This window comes from Terrapene carolina, unplaced genomic scaffold (genome assembly GCF_002925995.2).
Source record: "Terrapene carolina triunguis isolate 2854851 unplaced genomic scaffold, T_m_triunguis-2.0 Scaffold211, whole genome shotgun sequence".
Classification (NCBI taxonomy): Eukaryota; Metazoa; Chordata; order Testudines; family Emydidae; genus Terrapene; species Terrapene triunguis.
In genome coordinates this window covers 17,164,053-17,186,765 of record NW_020664562.1, presented here as the reverse complement: position 1 = coordinate 17,186,765, position 22,713 = coordinate 17,164,053, and the positions used below count along the sequence as shown (strand labels likewise).

General features: G+C 39.8%; 1 protein-coding gene across 2 annotated transcripts in view; it reads right to left on the bottom strand.

The window, feature by feature from the left end:
* Window positions 1–22,713, bottom strand: part of LOC113407478 (collagen alpha-1(XI) chain-like) — a 223,550-nt gene that overhangs the window by 116,818 nt on the left and 84,019 nt on the right. For both annotated transcript variants that reach the window (XM_029912430.1, XM_029912431.1), the window contains 12 exons: window positions 20,959–21,042; window positions 19,926–19,982; window positions 15,588–15,641; window positions 13,866–13,919; window positions 13,700–13,753; window positions 13,034–13,087; window positions 5,875–5,928; window positions 5,702–5,746; window positions 4,536–4,589; window positions 4,395–4,439; window positions 3,944–3,997; window positions 3,441–3,485 (listed from right to left, as the gene is read on the bottom strand). In XM_029912430.1, the coding sequence (XP_029768290.1) occupies window positions 3,441–3,485; window positions 3,944–3,997; window positions 4,395–4,439; window positions 4,536–4,589; window positions 5,702–5,746; window positions 5,875–5,928; window positions 13,034–13,087; window positions 13,700–13,753; window positions 13,866–13,919; window positions 15,588–15,641; window positions 19,926–19,982; window positions 20,959–21,042 (654 nt within the window). The remainder of the gene's footprint in view (window positions 1–3,440; window positions 3,486–3,943; window positions 3,998–4,394; window positions 4,440–4,535; window positions 4,590–5,701; window positions 5,747–5,874; window positions 5,929–13,033; window positions 13,088–13,699; window positions 13,754–13,865; window positions 13,920–15,587; window positions 15,642–19,925; window positions 19,983–20,958; window positions 21,043–22,713) is intronic.

Genomic DNA, 22,713 nt, shown 5'->3' with positions numbered 1-22,713 from the left:
ACTTTTCTCACATAAGTAGTCCCATTGATTTCACTTGGACTGCCCATGTAGGTAGAGTTACTCATGAGTTCCTTTTTAGGACTGGGCCCTCGAGAATGAGCAATCTTGATGGATTGGCTGTGCTGAATATATTGCATCAAATCAATGCAAACTTTTAAAGAAAATCTCCATCTATTAGTGTGAGGCTTGATCCTAAGAGAGATGACACCTAAAATTTTGTTATGAAACTTTTGTGAGGGAAACCTATATTAGCATATTTAGATGGGGGAAATTTTTTATGTGAATGGGTTTGAGCATAGACAAGTAATGGTGTGACTGGGTTTGGACTGGGAAATCTTTCAGTGTCGGAGGGAAAGGTTTCTATCAATATTTAAAATGTCACTGCTTGGTCCTCCAATATCAGAGATATTCAATGCCAACGTGTAACATATTGGATTCATTTAAATATTTAGATGCAAGCAGGGGAAATTTTAGATTCCAGTATATTTTAGCAGAGAAAACTTTAGATGTTGGGGAGTTTCACATGGAAAACTTTAGAGGTGACTCTGGAAAAGGAAATCATTCTATGGGGGCAGGTTTAGGTGGAAAAACTTCCTTTTAACATTTTACTTGCCAGAACCTCCTCTCGTAAAATTGACTTGTGCAAGGCAATTTGTACACAGAAAAGTTTCTAGGTGAGTAGTCTCCTGCAAACATTGCGTATAAAAGTTAATTTCCTGAGTGGCCTGCATTCTTCCTTCTCTCCAAGTGCCATTCCTCTCTTCTGGCACAACCAAGCCCAGAGTCCTTGGTCTGCAATCCCTCCCAGTAGGCCCAATTGGGCCAATTATTCTGAGATACTCAGGGACAATTATGGAACTTACAGATATGGTGTTTCTAAGATGACTCTTGGTACATGTTGAGTGTGTAAGCACTACACGGACTGAGCAACAGAGAGTGTGTGTATGGTCTCAGGATGTCAGACTTACTTTTGCATAGGGCACCTGAGAGAGGAGAACATGCTCCCTTCAGCTCATGAAGTTTATACTGCACAAGCCAATATGCCCCGAAGTCTATCCAGCATATAAAGCCTTATGTACGTAAGTGTTTAATTTACTGAAGTCATCTTCCTCTACAGGCCCCACACAAGTTGTAATTCTTGTGCTTGGCATTACACTCTCTGTGCTTCCACATGGGTAACAGAGACCCCAAAGGGAGTGGGAATGAGGCAGGGCATGACCCTGTTCTTTCCACTCCTCACCAGGTCACTGAATGGGTCTAGGACACTGGCTGGAGTATGCTGCACCCAGGGCCGGCTCCAGGCACCAGCTGACCAAGCACGTGCTTGGGGCAGCACCTTGTAAGGGGCAGCCAATCTTGGGGTGGCGGGGTGGCGCTCGGGTTTTTTTTGTTTTTGTTTTTGGTTCGGTGGGGTGGCGCTCAGCGGGGAGTTGTTTTTGTTTCTGCAGGGCGGCGCTCTTTTTTATTTTTTTTTTGCTTGGGGCGGCAAAAAAGTTAGAGCCGGCCCTGGCTGCACCTCTTGAAGAGGTGTAGCAGTGAACAAAGTTATCTTGCATTCTGGGGAGCTCCAGTAGGATTTCTGTCCCTTGTGATGGTTTGACTCCACCCTATTCCAAATGCAGGGTTATGTCTTTAAGGTATGGGTTTTTTTTTAATTCTTTGACTACAGTTGAAATGTAACACATTCCATATCAAATCAACTCTTGTCTCTATGATGTTTTGGGAGGGTACGTAGCCCATAGAAATGTATATATTGCTGGGTAGATGCAAGATGGTTTCTATCCTGTAGGGAGAAACTAGCAGAAATAACGATGAAGATCGAAGGTTGGATTTTTTTAATATGAAATGTGACACCTTTCACTGCTAAAGTGCATTTATTTAAGAGATTTTATCTTTGGGATATCTACCTTCCCTTTTTTAACCCATGAACGAACGTAACATTTCTACCTAGCAGTAAGTTACAATGTAACAAAGCTAACAAACTGGTTTGCCAGCTCATTTGCATTAATATTAAACTCAAAAACAGAAAAGACTACCAAGCCAAGAAAACTCAAAAAATAAGGTAAGTATATGGATAGGTTGGAAGCAAGCAAACTCTTTCACACCCTTTTAGCCTATTTATCCTTGTAATCTCTATTATAATGGCTAGTGAACCATCCCTTAAGTGAATCACTGTTGTGAAAAAGCCCATAAACAATATATTGTAGGTGTTACATATAAAAAATACAATTAGTTTACACCTCTAAGCTATCTGATATAGATGTCAGGGATAAAGTATGAACAACTATGGGATAGAAGACTTAAAATCAGAGCAATTCCATGCAAGAACAGATGAGCACGCAAGGCCAGTTCTTGCAATTCTTACTCATGCAAAACTCCCATTGACTATAGTGGGAGTTTTGCTCAAATGTAGACTGCAGGATTGTTTCTACAAGAAATATATACAACTCAGGGGAGGGGAAAAAGCTTTTTTACTTCACATAGCTGACCTGTACTTGGCACTTCAGAAGCAGAAAAATGGTCACGTTATGTGAAAGAAACAAGTCAAGATAAAGTGGCAGAAACCATGTCTTATAGCCCTGAACCTCTGATAGCTGAAAGGTATGCTATGCATTCATGATGGATTGTGGAATGAATATGTTGTGGACACAGCCATCTTCCGAGAATAACATTCTAGGGAAGACAGGCAGGTAGGAAGTCTGTGTATTGTTTCCTAAAATCCCCCTCAATCCCTCCCACTAAGAAGCTGAGATACTAGAGCACTAGGAAGATATTAAACCATGAATGAGAGGGAAACCAGAGTGGAATCAATTGGGGATCTAAAAGAAGAAAGGAGACAATTACTAGGAGTGTGAAATTTGAAACGGACATAATTAGAACTTGCAGCAGAATGTTACTGCTCAGGAAACACAAGGATAAACAAATAGGGCCTTATTCTGATCTAAATTATACCACAGCTACTCCACTGGAACTCCAGAGTTTTGCCAATGTACCATCGGTGTAACTGAGATCAGAATCAGGCCCTCAGTTTAAAGAAAGAGGTAGATATTTTAAAAGTATAGGAGATGAGAGAGAATTTTATTTTATAGAAAATACATTTAAATTGGAAAAACTGTCTATTTTTGTAGCCCAGCAGTCTGAGTCTATTTGTATTTAATCATGTACAGTTTAGTACTATGGGCCAAATTATGATCCTAGTAACATCAGCATGAATCAAGAGTAAATTCAGGAAGTTACATTAGTGAAAAAAATGGTGTAAATGAGAAGAGAGTTAGGCCCATATTGTTCATTACTTTACTTGGTGGCTTTAGGGAATTTTGCTATGTTTGAGATCGTAGGTATCCAATATCTAAACCAAAAGAAAAGCCCTTAACCACTTAACCAGAGGTTGTTACACAGATACACTGACTATGAAATACCAGAATGATCTTATAACTTACTTTTTCACCAGGAGCTCCAATAGGACCTTGTGGACCAGGAAGCCCCTATTAGAAAGAAGCCAGTGTGTGAGAAATCAGGGATAACAATATACATACATTTTCCCTATTAATCTGTTTAAACATAGCGGCAAATATAAAATATAAGTGTGTGGTTTTTTTAAACCAGTTAGATAAGGAGCTTTGTGTGAGCCTTTTGCACAGGCTACTATTTTGGCATCAAGTCTGTAACAGGATCCTATTCAGAGCCCTCCTACAGGTGTGGCCGTTCCTGCTGGCATTCCAGGAACACTGAATGAGTCATTTTTCTTGCAAATGAAAAAGCCCTCTGCAGGCTTGCTTTAAAATTCTGCTCCCACTGTACTATGTACATTTTCAGCATTATTTATAAAATCCTTCATGCTTTATCAGTCCTGCATATGAAAAGCTAACCCTATTCTAATCTGTATTCATTAAACATTTGTTTAAAGGAATGTAGTATAACCTGTGGGTTACTGAACACTTACTTGTGGACCTGGGATTCCTTGTTGACCAGGAGGTCCTGGTTCCCCTTGAGGACCCTACCATGCAAAAAATACAGAGGCATTAGGTTTGGGCTTCTGTGTTACAAATCTTCATTGTCAGGCCTAAAGAAATATAAGCACATCTCTGTGTTTTCCCTCTTTTAAATCTACCAACTAACTGTCTCTCTAGTCTGATTTTCAAGTTAATTTATATCACCAACATTTTATTAATGTGGGGCTAATTCCACCCATACTTACACCCTGACAGCTGGAGTCTGAGGGCTGCAGGAGGTTAAATGAGGGCAGAATTTAGGATTGAGCAGATGGTACTCAAGGCTGTTCTCTTCAATATAACATCGAGAGGAATCTGAATTTTAGATTAAACAGTGACGGAGGTGGGGAAGGACTTTTGACAATCCCAAACCTCTGCTTGTTTCCCTAATTATCTACCTACCAAGTTTCCTTTTGGACCTGGGGGGCCATCAACACCTGCAACACCCTGCAACAAGAACAAAAATAGAGGCAACATTGGGTGGAATTATTTTTTACTGGAAATTGCACATCTAAAATACCTCACTCTTTATGCCATACGTACAGGTTGTCCTGGGGGACCGGGTGTGCCCCTGGGGCCCAGTAGTCCTCTTGGTCCCTGAAGAGAAGACACAATTCATATTAAAAATGTAGGTGCAATTCCTCCTTACAAGCGGGTAGGCCACAGGAGTAGGCGGGAGGGAGGCAGTACAGCCCGACAAAAGGATTCATACTACATGGGATCCTCCTGACCTCTGCCCTGTATCGAGAGCACACTATGGGTTGAAGGAACCTTTTGTTGAGTAGCTCTGTCTCTCATACCAGACAAAGGTTGAAGGGGGAGATTTTCTCCCTGCCACTGCCTTGAACACTGGTGCAGCACCTTCCACAGTCACTTGAACTGGGTGCCGACTATTTATGTATTTAATGAAAACAAGGTGGTTTTAATGATTTCTGTCATGTTCTGTATTGTATTGTAGTGTAAGTGCATTTTGTTTTTCATTATTTGTGTCATCAGACACTGTGGCTGAAGTAGACAGGCCTCATTCTCCTCTCTGTTTCTTCTTGTGTAAAGAGGATGCAAATTACTATCATTCTGACTCAGTAGCATTTTACACCCACTTTGTATCTGGAAAGGGCATATGTCAGATATTTAGGATAAAATTATCCTTTCTGAACCAGGCTCTGGATCTCTTGCCTGCACTGCAGATCTCTGTTCTGCAGTGACAGCACCGGTGGAATTCCTACTGATATCAGTGGAATTCTTGTACATGTAACAATTGCGAAATATACAATAAAGAGAAGCAGTGTGGGCAAGGGATGGGAATTTGGGTGAAATTTTGCAGCCAAATATTCACAAAAAGCAGATTGTTGTGAAATATCCCTAGAGGTTTCAATAGGCTGATTATGTCCTCACTGTCCTCATGTAAATCAGGAGTACGTCCACTGAAGTCAGTGCAGTTACACCAGAGTAAATGAGATAAGGATCAGGTACAGTGATTCTGGAAGTTGTGCACGCTGGACTGAATTCATCCACGAATAATTCCAGTCATGTTAGTGGAGTTACACCCCAGAATAATCTAGCCTATTGTTTACTCTCCATACAGAACTGCCACTTTTTTCCCTCTGGGAAAAGCTTAGTAGAAATGAATGAAAATCTTACAGTGATTTTGTTCTGCAAAACAGTCAGCATGCATACCAGAAATAGAATAGTAAAAAAGCTTCGCTTACAGCTTCACCTGGGAGACCTCTGGGTCCAACTTCTCCATCTTCTCCCTGTCATTATAAAAAGGAATAGAAGGTTTAGTGTGAAGAGTATATGTCACCGAAATATTCCTCTTCTGGGAGGACTTGCTTTAGATGTTATTGTATGTATTAGTGAGCTGAAGTTACTAGTAACATACTCTTGTTCCATCTTCACCGGGTGCACCAGGAGGTCCTTGTGGGCCACGATCTCCCTGTAGAATTAAGAAAGCCATATTAAAATAATGCAGGTTACAACTCTGGCTGCAAACAACAAGAGATGGGAAAGTGAAATACCACTTTAGCTGCATAATGGTATGTCAGAACATCTTCACTGTAATAGCAAACAGGTACAAATCTACATGTTACTTGGCAGAAGTTTTCGTTTAGAGGTGGATCCAAAATCTTTTATCACATTAATGTGAGGAAGGATTAACATTTCAGAAATGTTCAATAATCATATCTTTGTTACTGCATGTAAGGCTGGGTTCTGCCATCAGAACATAAGAATGGCCATACTGGGACTTTTCAGGCGTACGTACACAGAGCCTTAGCAGATGGACCGATGTAGTTCAGATTTATTTCTCATTTTTAAAGAAGGCTAGTGTGCTGCATAACTTAAACACAACTGATTGAGCTCTTTTTGGAGAGGGGATTTTTAATCAGTGATCTCCTTATAGGACTGAATAAAATTGTTCATGCTGAGTCTGCTAGCTTTAGCAGTGTTTCCAAGGTGCTGACCACAGCTGTGAATCCTAGAAAAGTTATATGGAATCACTCTTGAGTGTCTCCATTCTTTTTCTCCTTCAGAGTGCTGCTGGGGAGATTTCGGTGATTGCTTATTTACCCCAAGGTGTCTCTTGTATAAGGGATGACAGGTGTTTATTCCACTGCCCTTCTGTTCAATGTGATTGTGGGGTCATTAAGAAAGATAGTGAGGTTCTATTAACTGCACCTTTGTTGCCTCAAAGCTGAGTTACGTTCTACATGCGGCTATGTCTTAACACTATTCAAAAACATTCGCTGGTGCAGACAGAATGCTGCTTCCTATGTGTTAAGCGACATTTATTGAAGGCAGCACATGACACTTGTAGTCCATCACCTGGCTTCTAATTCCTTTCTGGGTGCAATTTAACATATAGGTTTAAATCTATAAATCTTTCAGGTGGTTGGCTCTTGGTTTATCTGAGAGGCTACCTCTGTCTTCTTGTAATACTATGGCAGTCGAGATCATCTTAGGAGCTTGGGTTAACAATGTCCTGGTTTAATCATGATGGGGCCAGAGGTAACTCATTATCAGTAAGGTGTCCTCAGCCTTCAAATTCTCTTCTTCCATTGGTCTGCTAACACAGAACAAGGTCTGAATGGATAGGATGGGCATGGTGAAAGTCTTTAATTTGGGGGATGTCTAAAATAGTTTTAGTTTTAGACTGTTTATTATTCTTTCACTTTTATATACATTTGATACACCTTTGGATAGGCATATTCTTCATCAATCTAAATACTTAAATTGCATGCAAATTCATAGATTCATAGAGCTAATGCCAGAAGGGACCATTAGATGATGTAGTCTAACCTCTTTATATAATACAGGCCATAGAATTTCATCCAGTTACTCCTATAGTGACCTCAGTAATTTGTGGTTGCCTAAAGCATATGTCTTCCAGAAAGACATCTGGTCTGGAAATTATAGTATGTGTTCCAAGTTCAAACATGACTAGACATGAAAAGATTCCTAAAAAGAATATGCTAAAGGTTGGTGGGTTTTTTTTAAACAACATCAGTATTCTTGCAGATAAAATATAACTACAGGAGAAAAGGATTTATTTCTTTTTCCACTGTGCTTTTTTATTACAGGGAGTACAGAGGTGAATGTTTATGCAAACAGCTCCTTGCATTATGTCCTCTCACTACACATGAATCTGAATGGCTGCAGTTATCTGCTTTGGCTTTGAATGGTACTGCTTTCAGATTTGTCATACTTTCTAAATATTTAGAGGACTCCCATTTTAATATAAGTATTATAGTTATTCCCAAGCAATGGGATGGAAGACTTGAAAAGTCTTTCTTTATTTCTTTTTATTAACATTTTCAGATATTTTACATTTGTTTAGAAAATATGAATTTGATATCCATATTTCTGAATAAGAACAAAAAAGGTTGCTTTCACTATACAATTAAAGGTCATAAAGTTTGCCAACTCTGCTACGCCATATTAGAAAGCAAACATAGATCTCTTCACCCTAAGGGCTTAGCTACACTTGCGAGTTACAGCGCAATAAAGGAGCCCCGGGCGCACTAGCTCACTACCCGTCCACACTGGCAAGGCACGTAGAGCGCTCTGACTCTGCGTCTACAGCGCTGCTGGTACTCCACCTCGGCGAGAGGAATAACGTTTGATGAGCCTTGACTACACCACCCGGGTGTCAGTGTGAATGAGGTGTTGCGTTACTGCACTCTGATCCACCTCCGGAAATGTCCCATAATCCCCTTAAGTCAAGTGGCCACTCCTGTCATTGTTTTGAACTCGCCTAGGAATGCGGATATGGCCTTTGAAAGCTCTGTTTCTGACAGCCGGCTCCGAGACAAAGCAACCATTATTGTGGAATGCTGTGAGAGAGAGAGAGAGAGGCTGGGGGGGGGGGTCTGCTGCTGTCTGAACTTACAAGACAGCATGCTGACATGCTCTCAGCCCCCCAAAACCCACTCTCTCTCCCCACATACATACAACACATTCCCTGTCACACTCCCCCCACCCCTCCCATTTTAAAAGCACGTTGCAGTCACTTGGATGCTTCAATAGCTGCCCATAATGGACCACTCCCAATGCCGTTGCAAGTGCCACAAACGTGGCCACACCAGTGCACTTGAAGCTGTCAGTGTGAACAGATTGAGTTAAACCAGTCTTCGGAGAGTGCAGTAGGGAAAGCACTGCAAAGCGCTCTACATCTGCAAGTGTAGCCATGCCCTAAGTCAACTTTGGAAGGGTTGCTCAGTCTTCAGAGGACACATGAGAGATGCACAGTGATTAGATCAGTGATACTCAGTAGGTGGCCCGGGGCCCAAATGTGGCCCGCCAAAGCTTCCTGTGTGGCCTGCCAACTCACCTTAAAACAATGTTTATAATGAAATTCACGGACAATGATGCACTGCCTATCATTTGCCTATGCCTTCCTTAGTAACTTACTGGCAGTGCTTAATTTGTAATGAAAGAAGTGCCAGGGCTCAGCCCAAGCAAGCCCCAGCACAAATTAAGCAATGGTTGAGTGGCCAGAGAGTGGCGACTGCTGGCTGGGCACCCAGCTCTGAAGACAATGCCACCACCAGCAGCAGCACAGAAGTAAGGAGGGCAATACACCATACCACACCACCCTTACTTCTAGGTTGCTGCTGGTGGCAGTGCTGCCTTCAGAGCTGGACAGCCGGAGAGCAGCAGTTGATGGCCGGGAGTCCAGAGGTGCCAGAGCTATGAACTGCCAAGCCTAGAGCTGCTGGGGCTTAAATTAAGCACTGCTTTCTGGGTCTTAAATTCTTGCGATAGGGTTGAGCTAGGACGCTGCCCATGTTTTTCATTAGTGATGGAAATTGAGCCAAAAGTAAATGCAAGTGGGAGTAAATTTTGCAAAGTTGACAGCAAAAACCGAAGTTTTAACCCAAACTGGACAGCGGGTTTTCTATTTATTATGCCACCTCATTTAAACGCAAAACATTTGTGTTTAATAATCCAAACCACTGTATCTATCTGTGAGGTCATCAACATGAGACGTCACTTTGAATCAAAGCATGGTAACTTCAACGTGGCCTGTCCTCCTGGCAGTGTTGCAAGATGTGACAAAATTGAAAATCGGAAGTCTTTGTATCACACTTCAAATGTCATTCTCACAACATCAGCGACTGCAAAGGAAAAAGCAACAGCTACTTCTCTTTGGCTTGGTCTACACTAACCCCCCAAATCGAACTAAGGTAGGCAACTTCAGCTACGTGAATAACGTAGCTGAAGTTCGAAGTACCTTAGTTCGAACTTACCTCGGTCCAGACGCGGCAGGCAGGCTCCCCCGTCGACTCCGCGGTACTCCTCTCGCCGAGCAGGAGTACCGCAGTCGACGGCGAGCACTTCCAGGTTTGACTTATCGTGTCCAGACAAGACGCGATAAGTCGAACCCAGAAGTTCGATTGCCAGCCGCCGAACTAGCGGCTGGGTATAGACGTACCCTTTGAAAATGTTGGTAATAGCTAAAAAGAAAAAGCCTTTCCTGGATGCCTAGCTTGTGAAGGAGTGCACGTTGGAAATGCTGGAGGAGCTTTTTGCTGGAGATAAAAACAAAGATGACATTGTGAACTGTGTGAAGCAAGTTCCCCTGTCTGAGTCCAGAACAGTGCGAAGATTGGAGGTAATTTAGGAGGTTTATTTGTTAGCACTGATTTCTGATTTTAAAAATGCCAACATGTCTTTTGGAGTGGACGAATCAAGCAATTTAAGTGACACTGCCCAGCTATGACTGTTTGTTAGATTTTATGATAGTGAAATTTTCAAGGAAGAATTTTTGTGCTTAGTACCAGTAGAAACCTACGCCACAGGAGAGAGAATTTTTGAAAAGTTAAAGGCTTTTTTGAAAAAAATTGATTTAGATCTGTAGAAAGTAAACTTGCTTGTTACAGACAGAGGTCCCTCTATGACAGGGAAAGAGAAGGGCTTTGCTTCACATTTGGCAGTGATACACCCTTCATTAAATACACTTCATTGCATCATTCACCAGACTGTCTTGTGCAGTAAATTGTCAGGGGACATAAAAAAAACAATGGGTATTGTGATGAGATTAGTGAATGAGATACGTTCAACTTCTATCTTCCAACTTCATTTTTGAAAGCTCTTTTACAAGATGTTTCAGCCAAATACAGTGATCTGTTGCAGCATAATGACATTCACTGGTTAAGTAGGGGGCGTGTGATAGAGAGATATTGTGCGCTTCAAAAAGAAAGAATAGAATTTCTTTCAAACTACAAGACCAACATAGCTTGTGAGTTCCTGGAATTTATGAATGAAGTCCCCTCTATGTCACAGGTAGCTTTTCTGTGTGATATTACTGGTGACTTGAATTCCCTCAACTTGCAGCTCCAAGGCCGTGCAAGCAGTCTCAGGGATCTGTTTGGAAAAATGTGCGCCTTTCAGAGGAATCTTAAAATCTTTCAGACAGACTTAACAGAAAAGATATTGCACTTTACCACATTGTGTGTTGTTGCTACCAATGAAACTTGGATCAAAAATTTTAAAATGTGATTTGAGAATTTTAAAATTTCAAAGGATTTGCTTCTATTTGTTTGTGATCCGTTTGTTGGCCCTACTGATGAACTTTGCCCTTCTGAAGCCAAGAATATTCTTGATTCAATTGATGAAGGTGCCTTTCAATTAGAAATTGTAAGGCTCCAGAGCTCAGATATCTTGAAGACAAAAATTCAGAAAAATGGGACTTTGTGATTTCTGGACTCAATATGATGACCAGTTTCAGAATAGCCATAATCTAGCTATATATCTCTTAATGATGTTCAGATCAATGTACCTCTGCAAATCTGGGTTTTCTACTATGAACATTATAAAAAAACAACACCGCAATCATCTGACAGATGAGCATCTTCACCAGTGCATGTGCCTTGCCCTGATCTCCTATAAACCGCTCTTCACAAAGCTTGCCAGAGATTGTTGATGTCACCTCTCCCATTAGAGATTGCCACAAATCTGGGTAATAATATTGATTTATAAACTTTGTTAAAAGATAAAAACACTAATACTTACATTGCAATCAAGGTGTTTATTTATTGGCAGCTGAAGGTTTTTATTATTATTATTTTGTCAGCCTTCTGCGCAAATGGCCCACCTCTTGACATAAAATTCTCAAATTGGCCTGTTGGTAGATCTAATTAAGTATCACAGGACTAGATCTTAATGTCTGGTACCCTCTACTGGCCACCTACAGATCAACCCACATTTCAAATCTGCAAACAGCTGCTTGTTTTATTCTCTAGGAAGAAACGGTTTGATGAAAAATGATTGAGAGAATTGTGAATTGTAGTAAAAGTAAGAGTTCCCTCTACACGACAAACAAACAGGACCGAGGAGAACAACATCAAATATTACTACAACACACTACACTATAGGAATATGTGGAGTATTCAATGTCTCCCCAATTTCCTGGGAAGTGTAGCTACTGCACTAGTCCTTTGAAGATTGCGGCATATACTTCCATCTGTGGTTCGCTAACTACTCTCTCGAAGAGGGTGGAATCATTATCCTGCCTTCTTCTAGTTCCTTCTATCATGGCTAAGACTTACAAGAGAACTATCAGGAGAACCACATTTAGGAGAGTACAGGGAAATGCAGTTGTGACTAGCACTTGCAATAGGGATGCATTCCAAGAGGAAGACTTCTTCCACCACTGCTGTACAGGGCCAGACACAACCAAAATTAGCTCTCTGATCTGGTCTTTCTCCAAGTTCTGGAATATTGATATTTGAAGTGTTTGGATTGATTCAGTCCTCGTCAATAAGCAATACAGCTTAGCATTGTAGGTATTCTTGATTGCTACTTTGTTTGAGCAAGCCTTTTTAATGGTGTTAAAAAAATTACAAGTCAAGGATGTTGTTTTCCATGAACACGAACAAACAATTGCAAAACTTTCTGCATTAATCTGTGTTCAGAGCTGTTAAAGTCTGTGTATCCTCAAAGCAAGGGGAAAAGGATGGCCTATTGTTGGGGCACTGCCCTAGTGGAAGGGAGACCCGGCTTCAATTCATTGCTGTGCCACAGACTTTTTGTGTGACCTCAATTCCCCATCTGCTCCCGGAGAGGAGAAGGCACCACTGGCATACAATCTGCCTATTGAAACATCATGACTACACTGGTCATGGGATACACACATCCTCAGCGTAGAACTTGTACACTGGTATATTGCAACTTTCTTCTAATAATCAACTTCAACCCATTCGGCAGCTGGAGTAAATCAGCTGAAGTAAATCAGCATATCTCCATTGACTTTAAGGAAACTACTTCAATTTACACCCATTGAGAATCTAGCCCAAATCTGAAAATATATTTAAATAAAAAATATGTATGTGGATCGTTAACTATAAATTCATGTTACTGGAAGCCTTACATGAAATGCTTGTAAAAATACAATTCTGACACTATACTGCAACATGAAATTCTGACATGTTCTCTGACTTAACTCTCTCCATAGTCCTAAGTTATTTTTTTTAAATGAGGTGATGTTACTACTACCACCACATTTTTATAAGCTTTCATATAAACATTCATATTTATCTTACCCTGTGACCTTTATCACCAGGTAGACCAGGAAGACCATCAAACCCTCTATCACCCTAGGAAAGAAAAAAATTAGAGACTTTGAAATTACTATTACACTTTGTAATATTCTTAGCCCACAGTGAGCTGGTGTAATTTACTAAATTCTACCCATGGATATATGTGCACATCTCAACAAGTCATTTGGAGTTGAGCACATGCATCTGAACATCAGAATTTGGCCCTGTGTGCATCAAAGCAGAGGAAGCTGCCATGCACCAGATTTTACACCCCACTGTAATTATGCCATTATAAATTTAACATCAAGACCAAGGGCTTGATTCTAGTCACACATTATACTGGTATAAATCAGAAGTAGCTCCGGTGTAGAAAATAGTTACAGCCATGTAAAAAAAAAAGCAGCCTAAGTGAGATCAGAATCAAGTCCAAAGAATCAAATTACTTAAATGTTACACTGCTGTCCATTACCATGAATTACCATATTTTTAAATGGATGATTCATGCTCAACTTTTGCTTCTTATCTGGTTGTCTGAAGCATCAATATTTTCATTGCAGAATCACTTTCTACATTGTTTTTATATTTGCAGTGTGGTGGAGGGCAGCTTTATGCCTATTTAAAATGTGCATCATCCATGCCATGATTGAAATACAACCTCAGATCTCATACCTTTGAACCAGGTTCTCCTGGCATTCCTCTAGCGCCATCAGCTCCTGGACGACCCTGAAAACAATACAAACATTTGAAGATGCCAACAACTGACATCCAGAGTAATGAGAAAGTGTTAATTCATTTGGATTTCAATTTAATTTTTTACCAGATATATGATACTCACTCTTTTGCCAGGTTTCCCACTTGGACCAATGGAACCTTGAATACCTCGAGGACCCTGAATTTAAACAAAACAGTCTTTAAAATCATACTATATGTGGCAGCAAAAAGCTAGAACAGTTAGCTAAACAAAACTGCCAAACATCTCAGCTAAACAACAATTTAGGAATACAGTGTTAAATACCAAGATTGTGATTTTTCAAAGCTATCTAAGGGAGTTCCCACTTCCTATTAATTAGTGATGAAAATTGGGCATCCAAATCCCTTGAATGTCTTTGCAAATCTCAGTGTCATGGTTTACAAATCTTGTTTTAGCCATGTTAAAATTAAATTCACCTATATTTAATGAGAACTTATATTTACACAGCACATTTTATCCAGAGGGATTCCAAAGTATTTCACAGACTGCACACCTCATTCCGCTTTCACATGCGCATGTGATTCTCATTGAAGGCAGTTCTAGGTGTTTCTAAGGGAGCACTCTTGTCCAAAACCAATATGTACCTTGGGTGGAAATGTCAGCTGAAAAAAGCCTCCGAATCAGTACCCAATAATTTAGGGCAATGCAGCCAAGTGGTCTAACCCTTTAAGGACCTGCAAAGCCAGGGAGTAGCAAACCCTGATCTAAGGAGAAGCCCAGCAGGCATGTGTTGGGAACCAGCTAAGCAGCAGCTAATGACTGGCTCTGATTCTCAGCTGGAAGACATAAGTGGTGACCTAGCTCTAGAAGGGGAGGAGGAGGGCTAGGAGAAACTAACAGTTTCCTTAGCAGCAGCAAAAGGCTGCAATGAGGCAGGCTGGCCCTGTGGTCTCCCTGAGGTTAAGGGAGTGCTGTGAACCTTGAGGTACTGGAGGGGGCAGAGGACCCAGCCATATCAGTCCAGAACATGGCTGACTGTCCGAGCTTGTGGATAGCTTCACCCGACCACAAAAAGAAATAGAAGAAAAAAAAAAAACTAACAAAGGACCACACTGGAAATGTACGCAGGAAAAATGAAAGACTAATCGGCTATTTGTAATGTTTTACTTTTGTACTACTGCCAAGGTGGAATTTAGGATAGTCACTTAATACATGATTAAATATGTGTACCCAAGTTGGCATTTGGCCAGGTGACAGGTGTTAGACCCAAAACAAAGGTCATAAGCACTTGTGACCATTAAAGAAACTATGACCTTTTTTTAAAAAGTCTGGAGTGCTAAGTTTAAAGATTCCAACTGGCCAGTACTCTCTAACATCAAGCTGGGAGATAGATGCAATAATTACTAAGAAGGAAAGGGATCATCCATTGAGTCAACAACACCACTTCTTCCAGTGTCAAAGTTTTTCTTGGAAATTTCCTGTTTAATTACTAGTCACGTTAAACCCTGCTCAGTTTATGAGATTTGATCATATCACAGCCCAAGGTGATATGACTGCAGACATTGATGCTAATGGTACTTATGAGCATGTACAGTACAGAGCAGAGAAAAGAGCTTGCAGCACCAATTTTAAAACTGGTTTTCAAGAGATGACACGCTACATGTGATAACTGATCCTCTTTACAGAAAAGCAGCTTGTTACTTTCACATTTTAAAATGAACAATCTAGGTAACTGTTTCATTTGCTGCAGCGTTGTACATGAAAAACTATTCATCTTCAGTTACATGTAAAAAGCTGCATATGGGAATGTATTTTCATATGCTGAAAAGGTAATATACTTAAAAATGAAAGGATGTTGTATTGTACCTGGGGACCTGGGTCGCCACTTTCTCCTTTAATACCTTGTGAGCCAGGCCCGCCCTATGTAACAAATGCAAAATACAGCGAGTTTAGTTATCCAGCTTAAACTTTAACTGGATAAACTGTTAGCTAGTTCTAGAAATTAATTACAGAAAATAAAAGCTTTTTCATTAGCTATTATGAAACCATCCTATGCAATTACAGTACCTGAAAGATCATTTTGTAAAGGTCGGGCAAACTTGGAGCCAAATCCTGGTCTCATCAAAGTAAATGTTAAAACTCCATTGACTTAAATGGGACCAGGCATTGACCATTGTGTTCTAAATTAAGGTTTGCCAGGTAAATATCAGTCAGTAAGAACATGAATCATTAAAACATGTCTGCTTCCTGCATCAAGGAGGAGATAGCAAGACCTGAAAGTGGATCTTTGGCACCCTTGTGCAACTGTAGAAATAAAGCACAATCTGACTGCCTGATCCAAACCTCATTGAAGTCAATAAGAGTCTTCCCATTGGTTACAATGATCTTCTGATCAGGCCCTTAAACATGTGACAAATCTGTATACCTATATTTCTACATTGTTATAGCATCAGACAGATAGACACAGAATACACTCCTTGATTATTATTTACTCTGAAATTTTATCTCATAGTATTATTCTGGGGCTTAAAAACAGCACTATACCAGATCCTCAGCTGGAGTAAATCAGAGTAGCTAGGATCTGGCCCAACATTTTTCATAATCTGTTTGCTTTTTCCATTAATATTGGTTCCACTGAAAAACATACCAACATAATTCAAAAAGAGTAACCAACAGAGTATACAAATAGAATGAAGCCTACTAAGAAGCACAAAGGGATTGGTGCATTTCTGACTGAATGCTTGACACCAAATATTGTGTACTTAATATTATACAAACTTTGCTGAGACCAGGGGTCTGATTCTCCTACTGAAATGAAGAGAAATTGCTCTAAGGTCCTAATCTAGTGCCAACTGAAGTCAGTGGATCAAGCCCTAAGTGAGGCAAGAACCAGGCCCTGAGTTGTTGCTTCCCACTAGGACAGGTGACTGTTAGCAAAGATTTCTCTGTATCAACCTAGTTTTTAAACAGTTTTAAATTTGCACAATCAATGGAAATGACCTTAGACAAAAAAAGGATAAATAATCTACTTTAATTAACACTGTGAATGCTAACACTTAATGTAACTACAACTCTGCTATGCTAAGAAAGTGCTTTTTAATAACACACTTAATATGATTCTTAATGTATTTAATTGGTGTTCTCACAATTAAATTAGCAAAATACATGACAGATTAAGGCCAAGACTTCCAGAAATGACTAGTGATTTTGGGAGCCTTGTTTTTTCACTGTTCACCTTGAGACTTGTTCAAGGGGCTTGATCTTTCAGAGGACAGGTGCTCAGCAATGTTTGAAAATTAGATCCTTTTTCAGATATTTCAAGGTGAGATATCTAAAATCTGAGGCACCCAAAATTACTAGTCACTTCTGGAAACCTTGGCCTAACATTTTGCCGGATCAGAAGAACTGGATTTCTAGAGCCTCCTGGTGGCTTAGTGGCAAAATAGCTATTAATGTGGTTCATTCTCTAGCCTTTCCATACAAAGAACCACCAATGCTTCTAATATGTAAACTGTTGGTGGTATGTAGCCAGGACTATCAGAAAATAGAACTATATACTAGCAATATTGCACCACTCTTTACAAATGGATTCAGTGTTACCACAGTTATATAATAGTAATGCCAGTATGTACTGAATGCAATCTTCTAGTCTCTTAATTTACACCAGTGGAAATAGGGTATCAGTTGGTTTGTTACCTTGCACCAATTTATTCTGATTTATTATAAATGTAATGGAATTTGCCTAACTGTGATCAACCAAAAGTCTGTGGGTCAAGTTCTCTGCTGACAGACAATGGCAATGCTATTGACTCTGGGAGAGTTATGCCACTGAAGAATTTGCCCCTCTGTATCTGTTTCAAAGTTACAATTAAAGCCCAATGATTTTAGCTGAAATTGTTTATTTATTTGTTTATTTTTATTGACTGGGACTCAGCTGAAACCACTCAGTTTTACCTAGATAGACAGAAAGTGCCAGTTCTTGGGACTGGCCTTTTGGGGTTCAGCATAACTTGGTGAGGAAGGGGTCCTTTGCAGCTACATGATGCTGGGGCCACAGGGTACCAAGCCACCCCAAGGTCCAATTTACAGCTGTGGCAAGATTACGCCAGCTGCCAGTAGTCTAAAGGGCCATTGCAGCGGCCAATCATCACTGGTGTATGAGAGCTCCCAGACAGAGCCCCATTCTCTCCATATATACCCTCACCACTATGTGCTGGGACATAGAGCCACTATGCCATTTTTATGCACCCTGGGATTTCTCTGTTCACAAAATGAATCCTTAGGGAGTGCAGTTAAGACAGCTTTTTGGCTACATTGTGCTACTAGAACAGTGGCTCTCCAACTTTTGTACTGGTGACCACTTCCACATAGCAAGCCTCTGAGTGCGACCCCCCCCTTATAAATCAAAAACACTTTTTTATATATTTAACACCATTATAAATGCTGGAGGCAAAGTGGGATTTGGAGTGGAGGTTGACAGCTCGCGACCCCCCTGTGTAATAACCTCATGACCCTCTGAAGGGTCATGACCCCCAGTTTGAGAACCCCTGTACTAGAACAATATATGGCAGCAGTATTAGGGTTAAGAGCCTGGACTATGGATTCTATAGAAGATAGATAAGATGTCATTGTCCATTTACCCCTCCTACCTGCTCATCAATACTTCATCCAGTGAGCTATGAATTAGGGAGGGAGATGATGACAGGAGGGGGAAAAGGAGGTAGAAAGATGGGGCAGGGGAAGTGACTTAACAGTGATGTCACAATGTTACCACTCAACAATGAGCTGTTTCTGAGGGAGCACATAAAGGCAGCGAGGGGCCAAAAAGGATGGAGGAAAAGTGTTTGTACTCCTGATGTTACAATTATACCACCTCATGAATGTTTCATGGATACCTGTTCTACATTAATAACCTGCTTTGCTACTAAATAACATTAAGCATATTTTTGTATATATTTTACAACTAGATGTGTGTTTTATGTCATTACGAGAGCTAAACTTTCTCTTTGTACTGCAGTTCATCCATTGTTTTTCAAAGCACATTGTTAAAATACAGCAGTTAGCGATCACTATAATCACAAAACAGGCAAAATATCTGCCAACTTAGCCATGCCAACAAAGCAGACTAAATACTGCTTTCCAAACTAAGTGAATCCTTCCAAATTTGTATGCTATACTTACTCTAGAGAAAAACCCTACTGTCTGGCTCCAAGAGGATAAATATAATCACCTGAGATAATTTTAGAAAAGACTTGTTTTCTACAAAGCCTATAATCTTTGTTCCAGCAGTTATCATTTTACGTTGTTGTTGCTATACTTAAATGGCTTTTTGAAACATGGTAAATGCTAAATTACAGCATTTTGTGGATTATTTGAGTCTACAATGTATCCCATTGCCTAAAAGAGGAAATTACAATTACAAGATTGGTCAGGTGATTTACAAAGTGCAGAGCCTCCTACCTGGTTTTCCACTTTTCTCACATGTGCTATACTTTTAAAATGCTGTGTAGAGATAACAGTGGCAAATGTACTGGTGACCTAAGAACTATTTGATATGCTTGCTGTTAAAAAGCTGTGATTTTTGTTCCCTGAAGACTGGGTACTGAACTCAGAACATTTTTACAACCACAGTGACAGTAATAGCCTTCAAAATCATTCAATATTAGTCTGTGAGCCAAATTCAGCCCTGAAGTAAATAGACACAACTCTCTTAGAAGTCAATGGACGTTGTGTCAATGTACAGTACTGACTTACTTTACCTACGATGAAAAGGTAAGATTATTCTGCAACATTCCCTTTCAGTTCCAAATATTTACCCATATTAAAAAGATTGTGTGTATTAAGCTGTCACAAGTGTGATGCATACAATATATTACTCAGCAATTGTCAGTTACTGTTTACTAAATGAGACACCCTGAATACTGAAAGGTGTGGTTATCTAACTGCACAGGCTTATTTAGTTATATAAGGCATTCACAAGTTTTAAAGTGTACTTTATCCATACATACAAAACATTAAATTAGCTTACAGGCTGAACTTCAGACCCCTCAAAAGAATATGGACTCAAATTCTGGCCTTAATTATACCAATGAAGTCCCCAGTCAAATCACTTTTATTGCATGAGTGTAAGTGAGGCAGAAATTTGGACCATGCCATTTTAATACTTGTGTATTCCATTTTTTATCCTTGTTTTGTTTAACATACCACAGGACCTGGTCTTCCAGTGAGTCCCATGGGGCCAGGTGGCCCTCTCATAGCGATCTGTTAAAAAAATGAAAAAAATAAAAAAAAAACATATTTCAAGGGGAAGCTACAAAAATTACATAATATTCATTGCATGGCCAGATTATTAGTAATTAATTCATGCTAGTGGCTGGTGACTAAGGTTAACTGCATGTTCATGAGTAGATGTATATTTTGCGAGCTTAGCAACTGGCAACCCATATTAAAAAGATTGTGTGTATTAAGCTGTCACAAGTGTGATGCATACAATATATTACTCAGCAATTGTCAGTTACTGTTTACTAAATGAGACTATAACAGACTATGCATACAAATTTATACTAAGTTTGTCCTCCACTCCCATAAAATCAGTATATTTTCAGTAGAATAAACCACTGATAACCCTAAGAACTGGATGTCTGTCTTTGCAATTAAGAAGTGTTCTTCTATTGGACTAAAGAAGACGCTTTAGTATTTCAAGCCACTCTCTTCTGTGCTATCCCACACTGATGATTGCTTCTATCTCTCAATTAAACCATTTGGACCACACAGCGAGAATGAAGCATGATGGTGTCACCATACATATACACATTCCAGAGGATATATTACACTTTCCAGAATTAATCAAGGGAAGACAGACAGTAAACTGATTTGGACAGTTCATCAACCTGTCATCCCAAATTCCTCCACAATTCTGGTCAGATGCTCTGCTGCTCTGCTGCCGTGGCAAACCTATGAAATCTGTTGTCTTCACTCCCACAGTTCTCATCTTAACATTCATGTGTGAATCAATGTCTCACGTGTGTGGGGGGGTGAATATGTGTGTGTTAATATATAATATTCACGACTTATTGAAACGTTATTTTTCATTTCTGCTTTCAGTACTTCACTCAAACGTCTATATCATCTGCATCTATCTCATGTTTTCTTTTTCTCTCCCCTGTATAACAGGCAACTTCACACAAGTCTCCTCTGTATTTGCAGCTTTATTTTTATTCCAGTTTAACATTCTTACCCTCGCCTGCTGAAGAATAGCTTGGGCTTGAGCTTCTTGAGCTGAGATTGTTGGGCCCTTCTCACCATCTCCACCAAAGCGGAACTACAAATATCACACGAAGAAAAAGAATTCACAATTAGCCAAGTTAGAAATATACTTGTTCACTGCAACTACAGAAAGTGCTGCTTAGGGTATTGGGCCAGATTCTTTACTCTACTTTTAATCTGGTGTCGCTTCATTAAACTTCAACAGAGTGTAAAATAAGACCCACTGGTTCCAGTATGAATATTAAGTTACCATTAACAGAATTTGAGCCCAGTTCTGCTCCCATATAAATAAAAGGTAAAATTTCTGTTGATTTCACTGGAATCCTTTTATTTTCATTTATGCAATGGGCCATTAAAATGCCACATAGGAAACCAGAATGGATTCCTGTTTTATGCCAAATTGTACTAACGATGAAATGCCACCAAAATCAACTAGTACCATGTAGCAAAAGCCAATACAACTTTAGTTAGTAGCAGGAGAAATGCAATTCAATTGATGTCAAGATTTGATATTAAAACAGTTTGATATCTGATGTGGAATAGTTTGTGTCCTTTCCTAAGTTCTCAACTTAAATGGATGTACACAAGGCTTCTAAATAAGAATTCAAATATTCTTATCTAGATAGATACAACTGATATTGTACATCACATAACATATAGAGAATATGTAAAGCAGTCTAATCAGTCTAATTTGTCTAATTATAGTAATTATACACTAATTAAAAATATACTAATTATAGTAGATATAAATGTTAACTGGAAAATGGTTTATTTCACTATTCTCAATTCTCCAAATTTAGTGTGTCCTGAATGTGGTGATCAAATTACTTTGTGGTGCCAAAACATGGGACCAGATCAATCCCATCTTCTGTCAACTTCTGACTTTCTCCAAATTCAGTTAAATTGCCTTCTTAACAGAGCCAATTTTAGCATTTTTAGCCTGGTCATGAAACAATTTTTGCTGCTGCTCCAAGTATAAATGATGTCTCTCCACTGCAATCATATCATTATGCTGAAGGAATGGTTTGTGGAAGGGCCAGCAAGCTGATACTATGGGGCACCTACAAATGAAGTGATCTTTTATTATTATTATTAATTATTATTATTTATTTATTGAAATGGGAAAAGGATCATCAAGATTCTGCCCCCAACACCCCTGCTTCCTGCTGCAGAAGTGGAGCCCCCTCTTTGTGTTGGTGTTCATGTAGAATTGTCAACATTTACAGTAATAACAATCATAATTAATTAATAATAATCAAGTTGGAGCTGCCCAAATTAGCCAGGGGCAGCTGGGGCCCATTAGCATGTCTGTGTGCATTCTGGTGAATTCAAGCACTATGTAAGATGATGGATACCTACACACCTCACAGGGGGGGCATTTGCCCATGTTACAGATGGAGAAGCTAACACTGAAACATTAAGTGATTTGATTAAGTCCTTGAGATAGTCACTGTTACTGCAAAGATTAGAATGCAATACTGCCTGGTTCTTTGTCCTCTGCTTAGTCCATTAGACCAGGGCAGGGTGCTGGAACAATTTGTATAGTGGGGTGCTGACAGCCATTGAACCAGACTGTAAACCCTGCATATAATGGAAACCACTTCAAGTCAGGGCGTGCTGCAGCACCTACGTTTCTCATGCTATTGGACAGAACCATTGTACTGTGAGAATACACTGGCTGCTCAGCAGTGTAGTTAGTGAAGGTGCAGGAAGTAAATAGGAAGGA